General features: G+C 43.1%; 1 protein-coding gene across 9 annotated transcripts in view; it reads left to right on the forward strand.

Moving 5' to 3' along the window:
* Positions 1 to 18,523, forward strand: part of LNX1 (ligand of numb-protein X 1) — a 71,717-nt gene that overhangs the window by 36,049 nt on the left and 17,145 nt on the right. For 4 of the 9 annotated variants that reach the window (XM_032444068.1, XM_032444070.1, XM_032444069.1 and 1 more), the window contains 5 exons: positions 5,261 to 5,517; positions 6,840 to 6,992; positions 11,914 to 12,069; positions 15,540 to 15,742; positions 17,098 to 17,469. In XM_032444068.1, coding sequence (XP_032299959.1) covers positions 5,261 to 5,517; positions 6,840 to 6,992; positions 11,914 to 12,069; positions 15,540 to 15,742; positions 17,098 to 17,469 — 1,141 coding nt within the window. The remainder of the gene's footprint in view (positions 1 to 5,260; positions 5,518 to 6,839; positions 6,993 to 11,913; positions 12,070 to 15,539; positions 15,743 to 17,097; positions 17,470 to 18,523) is intronic. The other 5 variants (XM_015862268.2, XM_015862271.2, XM_032444072.1 and 2 more) reach the window with 3 other exon arrangements.

Consider the following 18,523-nt stretch of genomic DNA (forward strand, 5'->3'; position numbering starts at 1 on the left):
AAGGTAGTTCCAGAGTTTGCTGAATTATGATGGCTTCAATGAAACAAAAAGTAGAAGGAAAAAAAAGAGAAACAAACAAACAACAACAAATTACAAGGGATGTGCAAAGTTAAATTGGAATAATAGATATTTAAGAGGTTTTTCCTTTCTTGTGGGAAAGTAGTTAAGCTAAATAGCTTTAGCTTAAAGAAATAAATGTTATGAGGATCTTTATAAATATTTAGAGAGCAGTAATGCAGAAATACAGACCACTAAATCTGCTATGTGTTTATACTTCAGTGACGGTCTCTGGTTAACGGTAGAGGGAGAATAGTATGAGAACATCTCTGTGACAGCTAGACAGAGAAGCCTCATCTGAACTTCTGTCTTGGCTATCCCTGTGCTGACAGGGGGAAGAACATCTTTCATGGGAGCATAGGATAGAATTGCTCATCCTCAACCTGACGCAGTCTGTGGGGCTCAAACCTCCAACACACACCTCCTTCCCAGCCAGCCCTGACCTACTGTGCAAGTCCCACAGGTGTCAGGAATTTGTCTCCAAAAGGCTTTTGTTCATGTGGTTATTGAGACATTGAAGTGAAAGATTTCTCACTCAAACTGAGATTTCTCAACAAAATGAGAAATCAAAGAAACAGAACAAAATTTCTCTGGCACTGTGATACAGGTGGCCATCAGAAAGAGGACAGCCAAGTGCATAAGGAGTGCACAGCACAGCAGTGGTGAGCATCTGGAAATGTTGCTGGCATTACTATGAAATTTGGGTGCTGTTGTAGAAAAGAGCCTGTTTCTAGTTTCATAATAAGATGCAGCTTTTACAGATCTCTGAGCAAGGACAATACAGCACCATTGGGTGCACAGAGCAGCAGGTATTGGTCACCTTCACTGTTCAGTGTTTTGATTTTTCTGGCCTGATGTTCTTGGGCTGGAATTGAGATACGCATTTGCTACCTTTTCATTTAGATGTGTATGTAACTCCAGACTCAGCTGGAGTTCATGTTTTTCACTCCTCTTTCATTTTTGGCTCTGGTTTCTGGTGTGCTATTGTCACAAGTAAGATGAGGAGAGTCGGAGTGAGCTCTGCCTGGGGTCCAACCAAGTCACTTGCTTAGGATGGAGTTTTGGACGGCTTTAGAGTTTAGGCTTTGGGCCTGAAGCCCATGTGGTTGGTGTTTGGGTTATGTTTGAGCTGCAGTCTTTCAATGTGTGAACAAGTCCTTGTGGGGCAGGAACTGCCAGCACCTCTTTGTGAGGCAGCCACAGTGTTTCAGATCCCTTCTGCCTTACAGGTAAGGTATGGACCTCTCAGCAGGTTCACATCAGGAAGCCTCACAAGGAGGGTTATGGGGATGTTGGTGGCCTTCAGTGTCTCCATCAGCCTTTCTGACAGATCCATGTGGGAGTAGTAGCAGTCAGGGGGCTGTATGATGCAGTCAGGGTATGATGCACGTTGTTGGTACCCCGATCCTGGCTTGTATGGAGCCCAAATTACACAAGGATGAGACTGCTTGCAGCGAGGGCATAGCCGAAACATACTTGCCTGCCCTAATCAGGGCCAAGCTTGGGATCAGCGATGACAGCCCATTATGCTGTATTTTCGTGAGTACTTTGTATACATTATTCTTAATTGCACTCAGACAATGTGTCCGCCGCAGCTGCGTTGAAACAAAACAGTACCAAAACAAGACAACGACGGGAGTGAGGTCAGGAAAGAGCGGTGCGACATGGGCGGGTACCGCCGCTGCTCCGTTTGCTTGTAGCACAGCATGGCTGAGCGCTGCTGCTGCTGCTCCAGAGCCATTGCCAGCCCCTGTCTGGACAGTCAGCTGTGAGCTGGGGAGGGCTGGCCTGAGAGGTGGCACAGACGGAAGGCAGAGTGTTTATCGGAGAGAAAAGGTGTTATATTTTTATCACTAGATGTGCATTTTCATCACTAGAATTGAAATGTCTGTCAGGTTTCCCTTGTTTGTCTTAATGTTTCACTCCTGCATCCACCAGGGTGATGGAAGTCCTTCACTTTGCATCTCTTCTTGCTCCACAATGTGAGTTAGGGATTTTGCAGGGGAAATGCATCCTTGTTTTAAAACTGCTTCTTTCACTTGAATTTGCAATAACTTGGAAATGTTTCTGTTGGCTGTGGGTTTGGCAGAAGTTTGTTTTGATAAGCAGTAAGACCAAGTTAAGGCAGACATGTGGTTCTGGATCCCTCAGTCCTCACTTGGGACGTGCTGCCCCTGGGGATGGGACCACAGGACCCCTCGCATGCAGAGCCAGGCACAGCCATGGTAAACCCGCAGCTAAGTCTACTGCACCGGGTGAAGGTTCAACAGCCACTATGGCCTTCCAAGATCAGTTTGTGGGAGGCTTTTTGCAACGTAAGATCAGAAGGGAGCTATTATACTGAAGCTGTTTTGGCCTGGGTTTTATCAGAGGCCATGGAGTAAGTGATCAGAGCTGTGGCTCCAGTCCCTCCTGGACTTGCTGCCACAGCAGGAGGGAGCAATTCTTCCCTAAGCAGAGGATAACCATCATGCAGCCAGTATTTCAGATGGCATGTTGCTGCTTGACAAAAGAGGTTGTGCAAACAGAAGAAACCATTTTCCAGATTTCTCATGCACACCTAGAGACGCTACTTGGATGTCACGGGCTGTACTCTGCATTTTTCATGTCTGTTTTTATCTCCCACTTTTGGCCTTCAAATCATTTTGATATCAGGCAGCTGCGTGGAATTATGCTCTGTCCAGAGCAACTGAGAAGGAACATAAATCTGCAGTTCACCTTGGCCACCAGACAGCACTGGGCTCACTCTAGGGCTGCCCCCCGTTAGTCAGGTATCCTGCTGGGATTTCCATCCCTCTCTTCCAGCTGTAAATCAGGCAGCTGATTAATAATCACAGTGAGGGAGATAATTAGTAGTGGCATGTAGCTGTTTTATGGATCTTTCTTTTCTGGGAGCCAAACCCAACCATATGGAAAAATGTAGCTGAGACACTATAAATATGATTCCACTTAGACAGTTGTCTCTTTCTGTTTTCTGTTATCACAGCAGTGTCAGCACAAGGAAAACAATGAAAGTGAAGAGATGCTGTTGCAGATTTTATTACAAGTTTGAGGACTTTTTTCATTCTTCAAGGACATTGTGTTAATCTGAAGAAAGAAGGCTTGTCTTGTGTTCATTTATTCCTGCCACAGTTATTTAAGAAATAGATTCAGTGCTTATGCTTGAAGAGCTTTGCTTCTCTTTTAACTATTTCTGGCAGAATTAGAAAGATATGCTTTGTGTTTTGTGTCATGATAAGTTGTCTTCTCCAATAAGCCACATCTTAAACTCCATCAGTCCTCTCTGCATTCAAAGGCTTCTCCTGCAGTTGGACAGATGCTGGTGACCAGGTGTCTGTAGCACCAGCAGCAGCAAGGGAATATTTGCATGGAAAAGTGAAGTCAGCCGCACTGAGCAGATGGGCACCCATAGCAGCTGGACCCTCCAGCTGTATGGAGAAATCTTTGCACGAAGCCCCTTCTGATCATAGAGCCATAGAATTATCAAGGCTAGAAAAGACCTCCAAGACCATCTATTCCAACCATTCCTCTACCACCAGTATTCCTCAATTATACCTCATCACTTAGTACAACATCTAAATGTTTCTTGAACATCTCTGGAGGCAGTGACTCAGCCACCTCCCTGGGCAGCCCATTCCAGCACCTGACCACTCTTTCAGAGAAGAGAATTTTCCTAATATCCAACTGAACCTCCCTTGGTGCAACTTAAGGCCTACTCTAGTCTTGTCACTAGTTACACAGGAGATGCTTCATGCTCATCTTCATGCAACCCAATGAAAATAATAAAGCATCTGCCTTTTAGGATTCATTCACAGGAATGACTCCCCAGCAACAAGGTTCTGGTGAACATACAGCTTGACAGAGCTCAAGCAAGTGGTGAATTTATACCGTGTTTATGGGAGAAGGAACTGCAATGGGGGCAGGAGGGCTCCTCCCTTCCTTCTCACAGCCTTGTCTTGGAACAGATCTTGTTGATCTTTTGAAATAGTCAAGCAACTCTCTTTTCCACAAGGGAGTATTTTCTTTTGAGATGTATCTTTTTGCTTATGAAAGGGTTTAGAAATAGCTTCTGCCACAGGCATTCCCATCCAAAGCTTAAAGCATGTACAAAGCTCCCACACAGCTGCATCAGTGTGATACAGCTTGGTTTTTTTTCCTCTGTGAGAGGGAAGTTATCCAAAGTGGTATGAGGTAAGTGATGGTAAATCATAATTCGGTGCTTTAAAAAGTTAATTTAATTCCCTCTTAAAAAGCAAATACTGCAAGAGAATTTAAGTCACTGCTCCTAAGCTGACACAGAGAGCTCTGCGATTCATCCTCGTCTCATCTTTCTGTCCCAGGCACTGCTTCCATAAATCATTTCTCTCCTAAGACCTCTACTCAGCATACTACTTTTTCTCTGACACTTAACCCATTAGCACTGTGTACGGTATGTATTATGCATTGCCTTTTGTGCATGCCATATATTACGAAGAGCTTTCTATCCCTAAGGATTTCTGCAGCTATTTCTGTGAGTTTGTCCTGCAGGGTATTTTTATGAAAGTCATCAGTTAGCTTCTGCTATGAAAAAAGAGAGAACTGTAGCAGCAAATAGTAGGCCGAGCTCATTAGGTCACGATTCAAAGGTGGATTCTGTTCTAATGTTGTAAATGAGGTTCTAGGGGGTTCACAGGGCTGGAGGAGAAGTCACAGGTGCTGTCTCCTTGGGCCACTCTGTCTCTTTGGTTGTTTTATAGCCTTAATTAAATATTGAACCAAGAAGAGCACTGCGATCTTTAATTTACTTGGAGTGATGGTCTTTAGGAAGTCTGAGAAGGAAATGCCGTGCATTGTCCCATTCTTGCTGTCTGGGATGAGCCCAGAGCAGACAGCTGGGGTCACAAGTTGGTTATATCTGGGAGTACACTCCTCTCCATCAGAAATGGAGGATTTTATCATTACTAAAGCCAGGTCAGAATTTAGGAGCTGGATTTTTCCCTGGAATTGTTTTAGAACCAGCCTTGAGATTGGAGAGGACGAAAGAGTGTGGTACCAGGCTCCTGGTGTCACTGCATGGTGACCAGGCAGGCTGACCAGAGCTGAGATCAGGGTGACAGTCACATTTTGCATTCTGAGTAATTCCTCAGAACTGGCCAATCTCCATAATTAGGCAACATTTCAGTACAGTCTGTAATCACATCTCCTTTCCTTACCTTCTCCACAGATGCAAAGGAGCATCCCACTATGGCCTTACCAAGGAACGGAAGCGGCGTTCCCAGGACTGCTCCCCAGACCGCAGCTCCAGCCTGGCAGTAGCTGCTCTGAGCCCTGAGCTCTCTGCAGCTGCAGCCATCGCCTTAATGACCGATGAGCCGGGGCTGGTGAACCCAGCCTTCAGCCCCACCTCGGAGGACAGCCAGTCGGGTAGTGGCCCCAGGGACCTGCACAGCAGCAACCACAGCAGAAGTAAGGACCCAAATGGTTGGTTTTGGAGCCTGGTGGACTCTTCCAGCATCTGTTTTCTGTGAAATGTGTGTTGGTGGATGATGTTGTTTTAAATGGTTTTTCCAAATGGGCCTTCATTGACCCAATATATTTCAGGTGAAAAACAAATTTTCTTACCCAGGGGCAACATTAATCTGAAGGCTTGCACACAGGCAAATTGGAGGTCTCAAGAAAGATTATTAGGCAAGTTAGCTCCTTTGGGGTTTGTGAAGTGCCAGGGAGATGGTGCAGCAGTGTCTTCAACAAAACATGATGGCCGAAGTAGACTCTACAGACTATGTGATGGGCACCTATGCAGAAATCTTATGGGTACCATGTTTGGCTGTTGACAAGTATTTACAGTAAAACAGATGATAAGAGGTTTCTGGGAGCTTGGGGAGTGTTTGCCAGACTCCCAGAGAGGTGCACTTTAGAACTGTTGTTCCTGCTGAAATAACAACAGTTATTTCAATATGCTCCTCACCTTGTTTCTTCACCCTGTGGCATAGTATATCAGCTGGCTCTGATGAGCATTGTGACTGAAAAATATGGTTGACACAGAAGTATTAACAATGAGGTGAAATCTTGTATTTGTGTTCTCTGAAGCCAAAACTGTATTTCACAAGCTTCGTGTTGCACCAGCTCTGTGCTGGGAGAATGGATGAAGGGCTGAAGGAAGATTAAACAAAATGCAGCTCTATTCCCTTCCATGCATACAGCAACAGAGAGATGGAAAGGGGGCGAGCAAGAACATCAGGATGAAATTAAATCCCACCAGAGTTTAGAAGCTGCAGTCTGGTTTGGGGGGATGTTGTATTATTAGATTACAATGTTTGACGAGCATGAAGAGCTCAAAGAGAGAGCAGCAACAGCCGTGACGATATCTTCAGTAGGATGGAGAGTGAAATGTTTTGAAACTATTATGATTTTTCTTGTATTGTCTTACCCAAGTTAGAAGATGTAACTTAGTAGATCCCTCCCACCTGACAACCCCGGAATTTTTGTCATCAAACTGCTGGCTATTGTTGGCAGATTGGAAGCACTGCAGGGTTTTGAAGCAGTAGTGGATTATTTTCTCCCACACTGCCACGCTTGCAGGTACAGATATCTGCATGTAGCTGGCAGAATAGACAGGAGAGGTGTTAGTGCCAGGGTGTGGGACAGAGGTGCGATAATTGTACCTCTATACAGGTGGGTGTTGTCTTGTAGTCACAACACCAAAGTGTTGCTGTTTGGCTCTGTTATCTGTCAGAGGATGTAGAAATGATGCTGGTCTGGAGCTGTTGAAACATATTGATTTTTTTTTCCTGCTATTGCAGCTCGACACTTTGAACGCTCCACTATAAGAAGCAGATCTTTTAAAAAGATAAACAAGGCATTCAGTGTTCTTCGAAGGACAAAAAGTGGAAGTGCTGTTTCCAACCAGGCTGACCAGGAAAGGGAGGCTGTTGGAAACTCTGCTGCTGGAGAAGGTAATGCTTTGTTCTGCTTGTGTACTCACTTAAATGGGGAAGGGGACCCTATGCACTTTGGAGCTGGCTGTCCGCAGTTGACATGTATTTCATTTTGTGGCTGCACATGATTAAAAGGAAACTGAGAACTCAACTTTTCCTTATTTTAAAAAAGCTTTTAGTGATTGCAGGGAAGAGGAAAATGGAGGTGTGTGGGACCTCACATAGGGTTGTGCTGGTAACTATCCGTGTGTGACAGTTGATCCAGTATCTAAAGCACAGGATGTGGGATTGAGCATCTGGGACTTGTTACTGGAGCTGCTGCTGATTTGCTCTTTTGGGTCATTTGGTCATTTAGTTCAAGAGATTTTGCCAGCATGCGCGTGTTTTCCCCCTAAAGCAAACATCACAGCGATCACACATTATGGAAATCTCCTAAGTTCCTGCCAGCAGTTGTGAACCACTAGAAATTACCAGTGGAATGACAGTAGGAAAGAGTAAAGCACTGAAGTTATCCCAGAATTTTTGTAGGGTCCTTGGTGATAGATTTGTGTTGCCTCAACCAGGCAAGTGATGAGGTAAGAATGCTCTGCTCAGCTGGGGGAAAAGGCAAGTTGCCCTGGCGTCTGTCAAGGATGAGGGGTCAGGCAGGCAGTAACACAACATTTGGCATTCTCAAATTAACAAGCAAATGTTACTAATTGCTTTGGATTGTAATTACGAAGCCAACATTAGCATCTGTGCATCAAGAGGAAGTGATGATAGAGTGGGAAACATCATCTTAAGCAAGGCCCTAATTGAGTTCGTTATTCCTTTGTCTGATGCCTCAGCACCTCAGCTCTCTTCCCAGATAAAAAATCCAGGGTAAAGGCTTTAAGAAGGCAACAGAGTCAACTTTGGTTTGCTCTATATGTCATGCTGTCATTGAAACCCGTTGAAAATAAGGACAAAATGATGCCAAACGCTGTGCTTAGGCAGGATTATTCTAAAGTCAGAGACCAGTGTTTGATATCTCTTCTGCTTTCCTTTCTTGTTGCTTCAGAGGAGTTCCACAGAGTTCTTGTGTTCCCAGTCACTGTGATCCTTGTCCAGATTTTTGTTGATGTAACCAAAACAAAGCCAGATAATTCAAAACTGTGAAACTTTTCCATAAAAACAATGTGATCCTGCTTCTTGACCTGGAAATGTAGTTAATAATTTTACCAACTATTTTTTAAAGATTCCCTGGTAAAACTTCGTAATTAAGTTGCCTGCTGCCATCTTTGATGAAACAGGTATTTTTCACATTTGCTAGCAACAGTTCATCCACTATAATCAAATCTTGCCCTTCTTCAGATACAGTAAAGTCCTGAATTTCTCAGGCTCACGCTTTACAAAAAACAATGTTCAGGCTCAGGAATGGAAAGTTTTCCACCTAGGCTTATACAGGACATTGCTAATAGTCTCACTGAAAGCTTGGTTTCATGTCCAGAGATCATGAGGGGATCTGGATGCCAGCAATACCTGGGCCAGTAACCCAGTGGTAACAGAAGTAGATGTGAAGGCGACGCTGGTCTTTGTATTTCCAGTAGAATGAAAAACACTGTCTTCTTTTTAAGGGATATATAATGGTCCCCTGGAGGGGCACTCTCAGTCATCCCATACCTGATTCTGCTCATGATGTCATTATTCAGCACCAAGTATGGCTGTAAAATTCCAGATATATTCTACTGCACTGGAAAAACCAGGTAGACATGTAATTGCTTAATAAGCAGTTACTCTCATGCATGAGCTCATAAAAGCTGAGTACTCAAATGATGGTATTAATTACATATGCAAATAATGCATTTTGATTAGGCTGTTTTGGAATTTGGTCTTCAAAAAAACACAAGCAAGTAACTCCCAGCAACACAAATATAACTTTAACAAGGATCTCTGTTTAGGCCTTTGCAGCAGGTGCTTTGTGCATCTCAAAGGCACTCTCTGTTTCTGCTTGTTGGAAGAAGAAATGAATATACTTCTTTCTGTAGCAGTTATCATCATCCTGCCAGCTGGGTGCTTGCTTTCTCCTCCAGTTCTGTATGTTTTATTCTATTCCTGGATTTTTAAAACCCTCTCATTCCAGGCAGTCTGCAGTCGGACTCCTGGTCAGAGCTGTTTACCAGTAAAGGACAGCTGCAGTCTGCTCTGCAGTTATTTAATACAAGTCTGCCTGACCCCCATTTTTAGACTTTCCTCATCTCGGTTCAGGTATCTCTGCTTATTGCGTTTTGCCTCTATTTTGTTCAAAAGAACTCTGAAAGCAAAAACTGTAATGTGTACCTGTGTATTGTCCTCAAAAGCAGCAGCAGCCTTGGATTTCTGCTGCCACATCGATTTTTTTGCCCGCTGCAGCATGTGGAAGCACCTCTAATATGAAGCTGATGTCTCCACTGGGGCCGTGCTCAACTGCAGTATCCCTGCAGGGATGCAAGGCAAAAGTCATTCCTGATGGGGAAGGGACAGCGTCCAAATAACCATGACTGAACTTAACCTAAAAGCTGAATGTAGTACGGGATTTGAAAAACTCCTTTGCTAGCCCAGGACACTTTAAAATATGATATCTATACTGTGTTTCTAATGTAATTACAGCAGGAGAATAGGTACAGTCTAGTGCTGTCTTACACCTGCAGCTGGTATGAGTCCTTTGCTGTGAAAATGACTTCATGATTTCCATTTGCTAATTTGATTTTTTATAGACACCTTTTGGATTTAAGTCATCCAGACTTGCTTTTTCTCTGCCTATGGTGATATTTTCAGTAGAAAAGTGTTCACTGTCCAAACAAAAGAGCATGTTAAAAGTGCGAGCAGCGAAAAGAAAATGTTTAGTTGGAGAAGGGCTTAAGATTTTCTCATTTTTAATAACCTGTTCATTTGTACATAGCCAGAGAATAATGGCATTCATGGTGTTAGTGCTGTGCATGGCTTCCCAGGTTAGGGAAGTTTAAAAGAGATTGTTTCATTCTAAGAAGTGAGGGACAGTGACAGGGACACCCTTCCGGCAGTGATGCATTTAAGATGTGATATCTTCTGACTTGATCTAGTAGTGTAAATGACCTTGACAATCTAGTTAAATGATAAAATATCTCCGAGCAAAGACTGCTCTGGTTTTGCCATGCTTATTTGTATCACTGTTCTCCTTGTCTGGCATCACATTTTAAATTCACTTCCAAGAAAGATTATATATATACACTCTTTACTCACGCTGATCTACAAATACAAGTTGTAAACCAGCTAACTCTTTAGGAGGAAAGAATTGGAGAATGCAATTGCAAAACCCTCTTTAGTGTAAAAGGGAGCCATACTGCTGGTTTTCAAAATCAATCATCAGTTCCATTTTGCAGTCAAGTCATTGTAAAATAAATTGAATTTATGATTGCTTGAGGACATCAAATGCCGTTCAAAGTCAGCCTAATTCTTCTTAGTCCCAGGGCTGGTGCAGTGCTACATCTGTTATTGCTTTGCAGCAGTCAAGACCAAGGCAGCCCTGGCAGCCCTGGCAGGCTCACAGAGCAGACTGCTGTTGTGTGGGTGTACCTCCCTCCTGCTGTTCAGTTGGAGCCCAGCTGTGTTTTCTATGTGTGTATGTCTACATATATATGCATATGCATGTGCAAGATAGATATTATAAATACTTTGGTGTTTTGGAAAGGCACGTGAAGAAAAAGGAGGTAAGTAAAATGCAGAATGCTCTGGGTGCCAGGTCTTCTTCAACTGTTCCGTGGCAGTAAGACTTGTTAAGTGAAGAGAACAAAGTGACTTTACTAGCCCCAGGACAAGACAGCATCAGCTCAACTTTCTCTCTAGGAAGGCTACATTAGCACTGTTCCTTTTTGCCCATATTTGATTCAATTGCAGTTCCAGTTTCCTCAAATGGCTGCTAGGAATATTACACAACTGGTTGAAAGCACTCTGCCCCCAGGATGGTGAGCTGGACAGTTTTCTAATGGCTGAGATTGGCTCTGTAGTGTTTTCTCCATTGCAGATAGGTAAACTGATAAACTTTTCCTGCTGTAAATAAGAGAGTCACAATTCTTGAGACAACTCTGTGACAATTTCATTTTAGTTCTTTCAGTAAGAGGAATATGCAGAAAAAATGAAAGACACTGCAGTTGGCATTGCTTTCTACCTGCCCCCTGTATCAGACCAGCATCCCTGGAGAATTAATGGAATGAATAACACTGCTGTTCTCAGAATGATGGCAAGCCATTGGTAGAATAAAATGCTAACTGGAAATTTATTGGAAAGGAAGAGTTGTGGAAGAAAGCCCCACACTGATTCAAGTGATGTTCACAGACACACATATTTTCCAAGAACAGTTCACACCTTTTCCATTTAAATTGTGATGACCAGGTGTCTGAACGCTTGCTATCCCTGCAGATAGATGGATTCATGGAGGTGGGCTGTAGGCACACAAAGCTCTGACTCCAGCCAGCACTTCCCATCAGCCAGACCTTCTGGTCTGGGCAAGGACTGGCAAAGTGAGGCAGAAATTCTGCTCACAGTGACCTTGTATTGTTCTGGAGCCAAGTGTCATAGCAGACACACTGAGCAGAGCTGTAGGGATGGAGGCAGCTGTTGTTCTGATGGCACTTCCAGAAGGAGCTCAGTACATGTAGAAATCAGCTGAAACCCAAGACCTGGAGGAACACTTAACATTAAGAACTTTAAACTGTGGGGCTAAAATATTAAGTGTACTTAAAAGTGCCTATTACAGTCTCACTGCTAATGTACTAATAATTGTGTGGTGTCCTGTGTTGTATCAGACAAGTGGAATTTAATGGGTAAAGCTGGCCTCTCATGTTATTTGTTACTCTGATGGAAATACAGATAAAATTTCACTCTAATATAAGGAAAATATTGCCTGTGGAAAAAGCACAGAGAATACTTCTGAATGCAGATGACATTTTGTTATTATTGACAGATTCAGAATGCTCCATACCAATCCCTGCAACAAAAACACAACACTCGGTGGAAAGACCTGCAAGAGTCACCAAAAACAAGACAGAAAATTTACTTCTTTCTAGATTCAGCAGCGCTTCATTATTTAAGGACTGGAAAAATAAAATGGTAAAGAAAGGTATGCAATACTCCAGGGTTTTCCTGCTCTGGAAAACCTGGTCAAAGGGAACTAAGAACTTTAATTAAGAGCTAGAAAGAAAGGGTTTGAAAATGGGGTCCAGCCCCACAGTAGGATGCATGCATGTGAGTGGTGCAAGCTCTAAACCCAGACAGATCCCTCACATTTGGTGAGACCTGCTGAGTTCCCATTTGCTGTGGATAACCAGGTGCTGGAGCAGGGCTCACCTCTTTTAGGACAGTGCATGCATTACAAAATGTCAGGTCAAAGACTTTGTTTCCAAGCGCAGCATTTTCTTAAAACAGGCAAGGTAGGTTTTAATGAGCTTCCACGCAATATATGCAGAGTGTTTGATGGAACACCTATCTCAAATTTCATTATCCAAAACATATGTATGTGTGTATTTTATACGTTCAGTTTTTCAAACATAGTTTTTAAAATAGTAAGTTGCCTTTTTCTCATGGTAATCTAAACTGTTGATTCTGCAAACATCCATCTGTGTGTCTGGGTGGAAAATAAGAGGCAAATCTTAAAAGAAGATATCAGAAATTAAGTGGCCATCCAGTTATTTTGATGTTTGACTCATCTGAGAAGAAAAAGGTACAATTTACTAATTATATTCAATAAAGAAAACAAATAAATCAAACCTGGGAGGTGAAGCAGTATATCCTATGAAAAGAAAAACCTGGTGACTTGCAAAGTGGCAAGAAAAAAGCTGTGGGAGGATTTGTTTTGTCAAAGACTGCAAGCTTGAGAAGGGAATCAGTTTTTAGAAATTCTTTCAAAGGGTCTACATAAAGTCATATTGAAAATAAGCCAAATGCCACGGCAGTATTTACTAAACCAGTTAAAGCATTGCTCAAGAAACATAGAATCATAGAATTACCCAGGTTGGAAAAGACCTCGAAGATCATCAAGTCCAACCACAGCCTAACCATAGTACCCTAACTCTAACAACCCTCTGCTAAATCATAGCTCTGAGCAAAAGAAGCGAAAGAACTTATGTAAGTTTTTATCTTACATATGTGATGGGTCCTGTGCACTGCCACATTGTTAGAGACTGATATAACAGGAGTGTATCAGCAGCTTGTTCAATCTGCTCTCTACAGTCAAGAAATACCTAATTCCTTTATAAAAAAAAGATTGAAGTATAGGAGAATGAGTGCCTTAAGCCAAAAAGTGCTATTTGTTACAACCTGAACTAACTCATCATGCAGAGGAAATTAGGAGCAGTTCTGCTAAAGGACTGTTTCGATAAGAGCAGAGAAGAGAAGAGCAGACAGGGATTACAATCACAGAATTGTAGGGGTTGGAAGGGACCTCCAGAGATCATCAAGTCCAACCCCCCTGCCAGAGCAGGTTCCCTACACCAGGTAAGCTTGCAAAATATATAGAAATATTTACTTCTTCCATTTTCAAACAGAGAAGAATACTTGAGGGGCTAGATTATTATTTGTAGTTTACTTATGTAAACACTTAGAGCTACCCTGAGAGTACAAAACATGCATGGGGACAAAGCCTTCACTGATTTTTGAGGAGTACTTGTGTCATCTGGCCTTAAGCACCTCACTGAGCGATCACTTAATTGGGTTTGTCTTATATAGCAGTGAAGGGAGTTCAGCAGCTCCTTTGGGTGCTCATACAATGCATAGAAAATTAGGCGTTTGGGATAGAGGCCTGCCTTTCGATGGTATGAGTCCACCTTCAGACGAGGAGGAATCAAACGAACTCCAAACTGGGCAGATGATAATGTTCAGAAAGTATAGGAGTATGGGGGAACAATGCACCTTCCTGTTCTGAGACTTTAAAGTTGTGTGCAACTCTGAAGCAAATCAGTACAGCTGCAGAAATCACTACAAGAGTGTAATTGATTCTTGGATATTAGGTTGAGTACGGCTGTGTAATTATCTAGATAGATTTTCACTGCCTGTCAACTCTGTATAAAACCACAAAGTCAAAGTCTGTGCAACCAGTAGGTGCTTTTTACAGACGTGGAGGAAGACAGCTTCCCATTCTGAAGAGCATATGATCAAGAAGTGGTAAGGGATTCATCGTGGTATTTACTAATGGTTTTATTTTCCTGCTTTTTCCTTCCCCTGAATCTCTCCTAGGAACTTTCGGTGCCTTTCTGGTTTGTTGTCTGATAATTCTCTAGTAGGAAATACTTATTCTATGACTGATACTGCTCTATTAATTTTCATTTAACTGTTTTCTGCTATTCAGTTGCAATTGCTGTAATTTCATTTCTGAAATAGACTATTGAAAAAACATTAGCATTACAGGTTTTCACATAGATATGAACTCTTATACTATAAATTCAAAAGCTTTCTGTCACGTATGGGGGGCACAAGACACTTAAGGACTGATGTGCCTATAGTAGACAGCTCAGTAGTGCTTTTACTTGAACTTTACTCAATGTTGAGTTTCTAATTGCCCAAGACAAGACAAATATGAAAAGTGGGGCTTGGAATAGGACACAGTTCTCCAGTACATTCTAAATGAAAAACAGGATCCCTGCATACAGTTGGTCCTTCATCCTCACACTCAGACTGCCAGTGCCAGCAAAGATCTTCCCTTGCAGCTAAGCAGTCAGCATCATTCCTTTCTACCACACAGGTTCATAAAATGTGAGAAATCTTGGGAAAATGGATTCATGCAGGGGAGCTGACTGAAATGTCACCTCCTGCATCAATGGCAGCAGATGTGTGCTCATTTGAACTCACATTTCTAAAGAAGGTTTAGGATAAATCTGTGTTAGATCCAATAGGGTTGCCTGGTAAGCAGCAGTACTTTTGCTTGTGTACCTCACTGAAGATCTATCAGATCACCTGAATGGAAATTCCCCTTTCTGAACGTACACTGATTTTCATACAGACCCTTTGCAGTAATAGCCAGATATTCCTTCCTAGTCTTCAGGGGTGATGTAAAGAGGATGATCTGGTAGGGAAACTGCTGTTTGCTTTGGATTGACAAAGAAATTTTGCCTTTCTGAAAGCTCAAGATAAAAAAAAAGAAATGCTTCCATGGCTGTTACAAGCCAAGTCTTGGATGCAAACAGTGAGGAAAGTCAGCAGCACAGACCACCAAGTTTTGTTGGCTTGTCTATGCCCATATTCTCTGGTTCAGAGGGGTCTCTGGTCACTAAAAACTTATTTTGTTCCCTTAAATTATTAGCACACATAACTGTGTTTTTTTTCTTAAGCTCATTTCATCTGGATTCTATCAAGTGTTTGAGGCTGTGTTTTGAGGGGGAAAAAAGTAGAAAGGAAGCTTGAATATATTCATTAAAAACGATCCCTTCAAGTTCACTAAAGCAAACACACATTTCCTTTGCTCCACACATAGTATATATCACATCAATGCATAAAACCCAGTTTGGGTAACTAACAGGTACATGAAGTGGTATGGCGCATGATTTAATGAAGCAAAGCCAAGATGTCATATAAACACATTACGATGTACCTTTCCAGGTTTTCCCAGACTGTATCACCTGATTCCAGACGGTGAAATCACCTGCATTAAGATCAACCGAACTGATCCCCATGAGAACCTGGCCATTAGGATTGTGGGAGGCAGCGAGACTCCTTTGGTTCACATTATTATACAGCATATTTATAGAGACGGAGTAATTGCCAGAGATGGAAGATTGCTGCCTGGAGACATGATACTAAAGGTACAGTACAGTGGGAGTACGAGATAAAATTATATCCTAACAAAGAGTAAGTATAAATTGATTGTGAGATTTGCAATGCTGCCTCTGTGTGTGGATGGAATAATAGGTGCAAGAAGAAGTCTGGTTCCTCTGCATGCTGTGATGATTTCATTCATCTCAGTTGTTTTCATAACTCATATTTGTTTGCATTTCCCACTCAGTGATCAGGCTTCTCTGCTTTCTAGCCAAGCATGGTAGATCCAAAATGCATTGCAGGATGAAGTTGGCATGTCTGACCCACCAGAATAAATGTTTCCTTCTGAAAGTAGGGGCAGGGCTTTTTTGACCTGCTTTTGTTTGTTTGTTGTTGCGTTGGTTTTTTTTTCTACTCAGCTGTGAATTTGAATCTCTTAGTGCCGTTTCCATTGTCTCAAATCCTACTTACACCAGAGGAGGTGACAGGGGCCTGGTCAGCTTATGTCCTGTGTGCATCAGCACTGTACAGCATGAAGCACTGTCTGCTCTGATCTGTGAGAGCTGCCCCATCAGCAGCCATGGGTGAAATCTCTAGGAACAAACAAATGAACAGCATTCAGGTGTTAGCTGTTGGCTGCTACTTCTGCTTCTAGAGAAATGTGTAACAGATGAGCAAGAATTAGAACAGATGGTTAAAAATCATGTATCTTGTGAGCAGTGGCTCCAGCAACGAACAAGAACAGCTCTCTCAGCTGCCCCATTGACTTGGAGCTCTGAAAGGGTGCTAAGTTACATGAATGTTTCAGTAGTTGGAAGAAAGGCAAATCTCTGGTAAATCCTACCTGGAAAACAAAACACAAAAAGCCCAATATTCCATTGTTGTTTCTAAACGTGAATCCCTGCTAAACACCCAGCACTTCTGACCTTCTGCTGGAGGCTCTTTTCTCCATTTTAATTAGAGGTTCATTAGTGGGGCACTTCTTTTTTTATTTCTGTTACTATAACAGCTGAGAGATAATGAAGAGAAACAACTGGAAAGTGGTGGGAGTGGAAGGAAGGGTTGGCAAGGTGATCTGAAATCAGAAGCTAGTGGAATAAAACCAAGATATATGAAAGGATATTGGAGCTTGGGGGAGAGCAATAATAAAGTTGAGAAATAACAGTTCTGTCTGGAGACTATCCGAGCTGAGAGAAGGGGGGGGAAAGGCAGAATGTGTCTGTACAGAGCATCCTTTCCTTGGAGGAAGGACTTTTGCGCACAGATTTGGCCTGCTGCACCATGCTGTTAGGAGCAGTGCATGCCACCTCATGTGAAGACATCTGTGTAAACAGAGCAGCCGCCTCCACGTCAATGCAAACTGAATTGCCTTTCTGCCACTGATTACAGCTCTCTCTTCCAGGTGAACGGCATGGACATCAAAAACGTGCCTCACCACTACGCCCTGTCCATCCTGAAGCAGCCCTGCCACGTGCTGCGGCTCACGGTGCTCAGGGAGCAGCGGTACCGGTGCCGAAGCAGCGGGCTCAGCCTCGACACTCACTGCAGCAGGGACGACAGCTTCCATGTCATTCTGAATAAAAGCAGCCCCGATGAGCAGCTAGGGATAAAGCTGGTCCGCAGGGCCGACGAACCCGGCGTGTTCATCTTCAACCTGCTGGATGGAGGAGTGGCCGCCCGTGATGGCCAGCTGCAAGAGAACGACCGGGTTCTGGCCATTAATGGGCATGACCATCGGTACGGCAGCCCGGAGAGTGCAGCCCAGCTGATCCAGGTCTGTCACCATGGCTTTGGGCACTGTTTCTGCGCTTGGCAAAAGCCAAGTGATGCAATTTCACCATCCGTAGTAATGGTGCTGGGCACAAGATTAATATATGTGCACTAAGGGGAGGGAATATGTGGCAAGTTTCCTTTCCCATCAAGGGTGGGAACTGGTACCTCTGAAATCTCCCTGGCGTCACTGTGGGCACAAGGGTGAATATGTGCATGTACCTCCTCATGATGCCTCCTGCAGTCAGCTCACTTCAGGGCTTTGTTACAAAAAACAGGTGAACGTAAATCTCCATATCCTTTACTCAGAGGGTGGTGAGGCAGACAGGCTGCTCAGAAACACTGTGGATGCTCCATCTCTAGAGGCCTTCAAGGCCAGGTTGGATGGGGCCCTGTACAGTCTGATCTGGTGGGTGGCAGCCCTACCGATGACAAGGGATTGGAATTGGGTGGGCTTTAAGGTCCCTACCAATTCAAACCATTCTATGATTACATGAATCTATGATATACTCTGTATCTGTCAAAGTGTAAACCAGCCTGTACCTCAATGTCACAGAGTCCAGAAGGGTCCTGACTCCCTCCAGGAAAGATGGGAACAAACTAGAGAAGTCTAAGGCAGCCACTGACATGTTTTGGGATGAGCATCCCAGCATAGGAGATTTCCTGCAGGCATGTCTTACAACTGAAGGGACTCCATATTCCTTGTGGATATTTCTTGCCTAAATCCAGCATTAATTCAGATATTTTGGGAATGAAAAATAAGGATCTTGTTCTGCATTTCTTATAAAGCTCAATTTAGACTTATGGTGAACCAAAGGTGTGTCTCTCTGGTGTACTTAACAGCCTTGCCACAGAAGTGTCACTGTCTTTCTCAGCTACGGAATCAGTGAACTTCTGCCTAATTTCCCCTCCAGAACCATTTTCACTGAATTTATTTCTTTACAGACTACCTTTTAGAAAACCTCAACATAAAAAGCAAAGCCAAGGATCTTTTGTTGCTTTTCTTTCTTATTTATAGTAGTCATTGTACTTGCACTTTACATTTCATTTAAAGGGAT

The sequence above is a fragment of the Coturnix japonica genome, chromosome 4, assembly GCF_001577835.2.
Source record: "Coturnix japonica isolate 7356 chromosome 4, Coturnix japonica 2.1, whole genome shotgun sequence".
Classification (NCBI taxonomy): domain Eukaryota; kingdom Metazoa; phylum Chordata; class Aves; order Galliformes; family Phasianidae; genus Coturnix; species Coturnix japonica.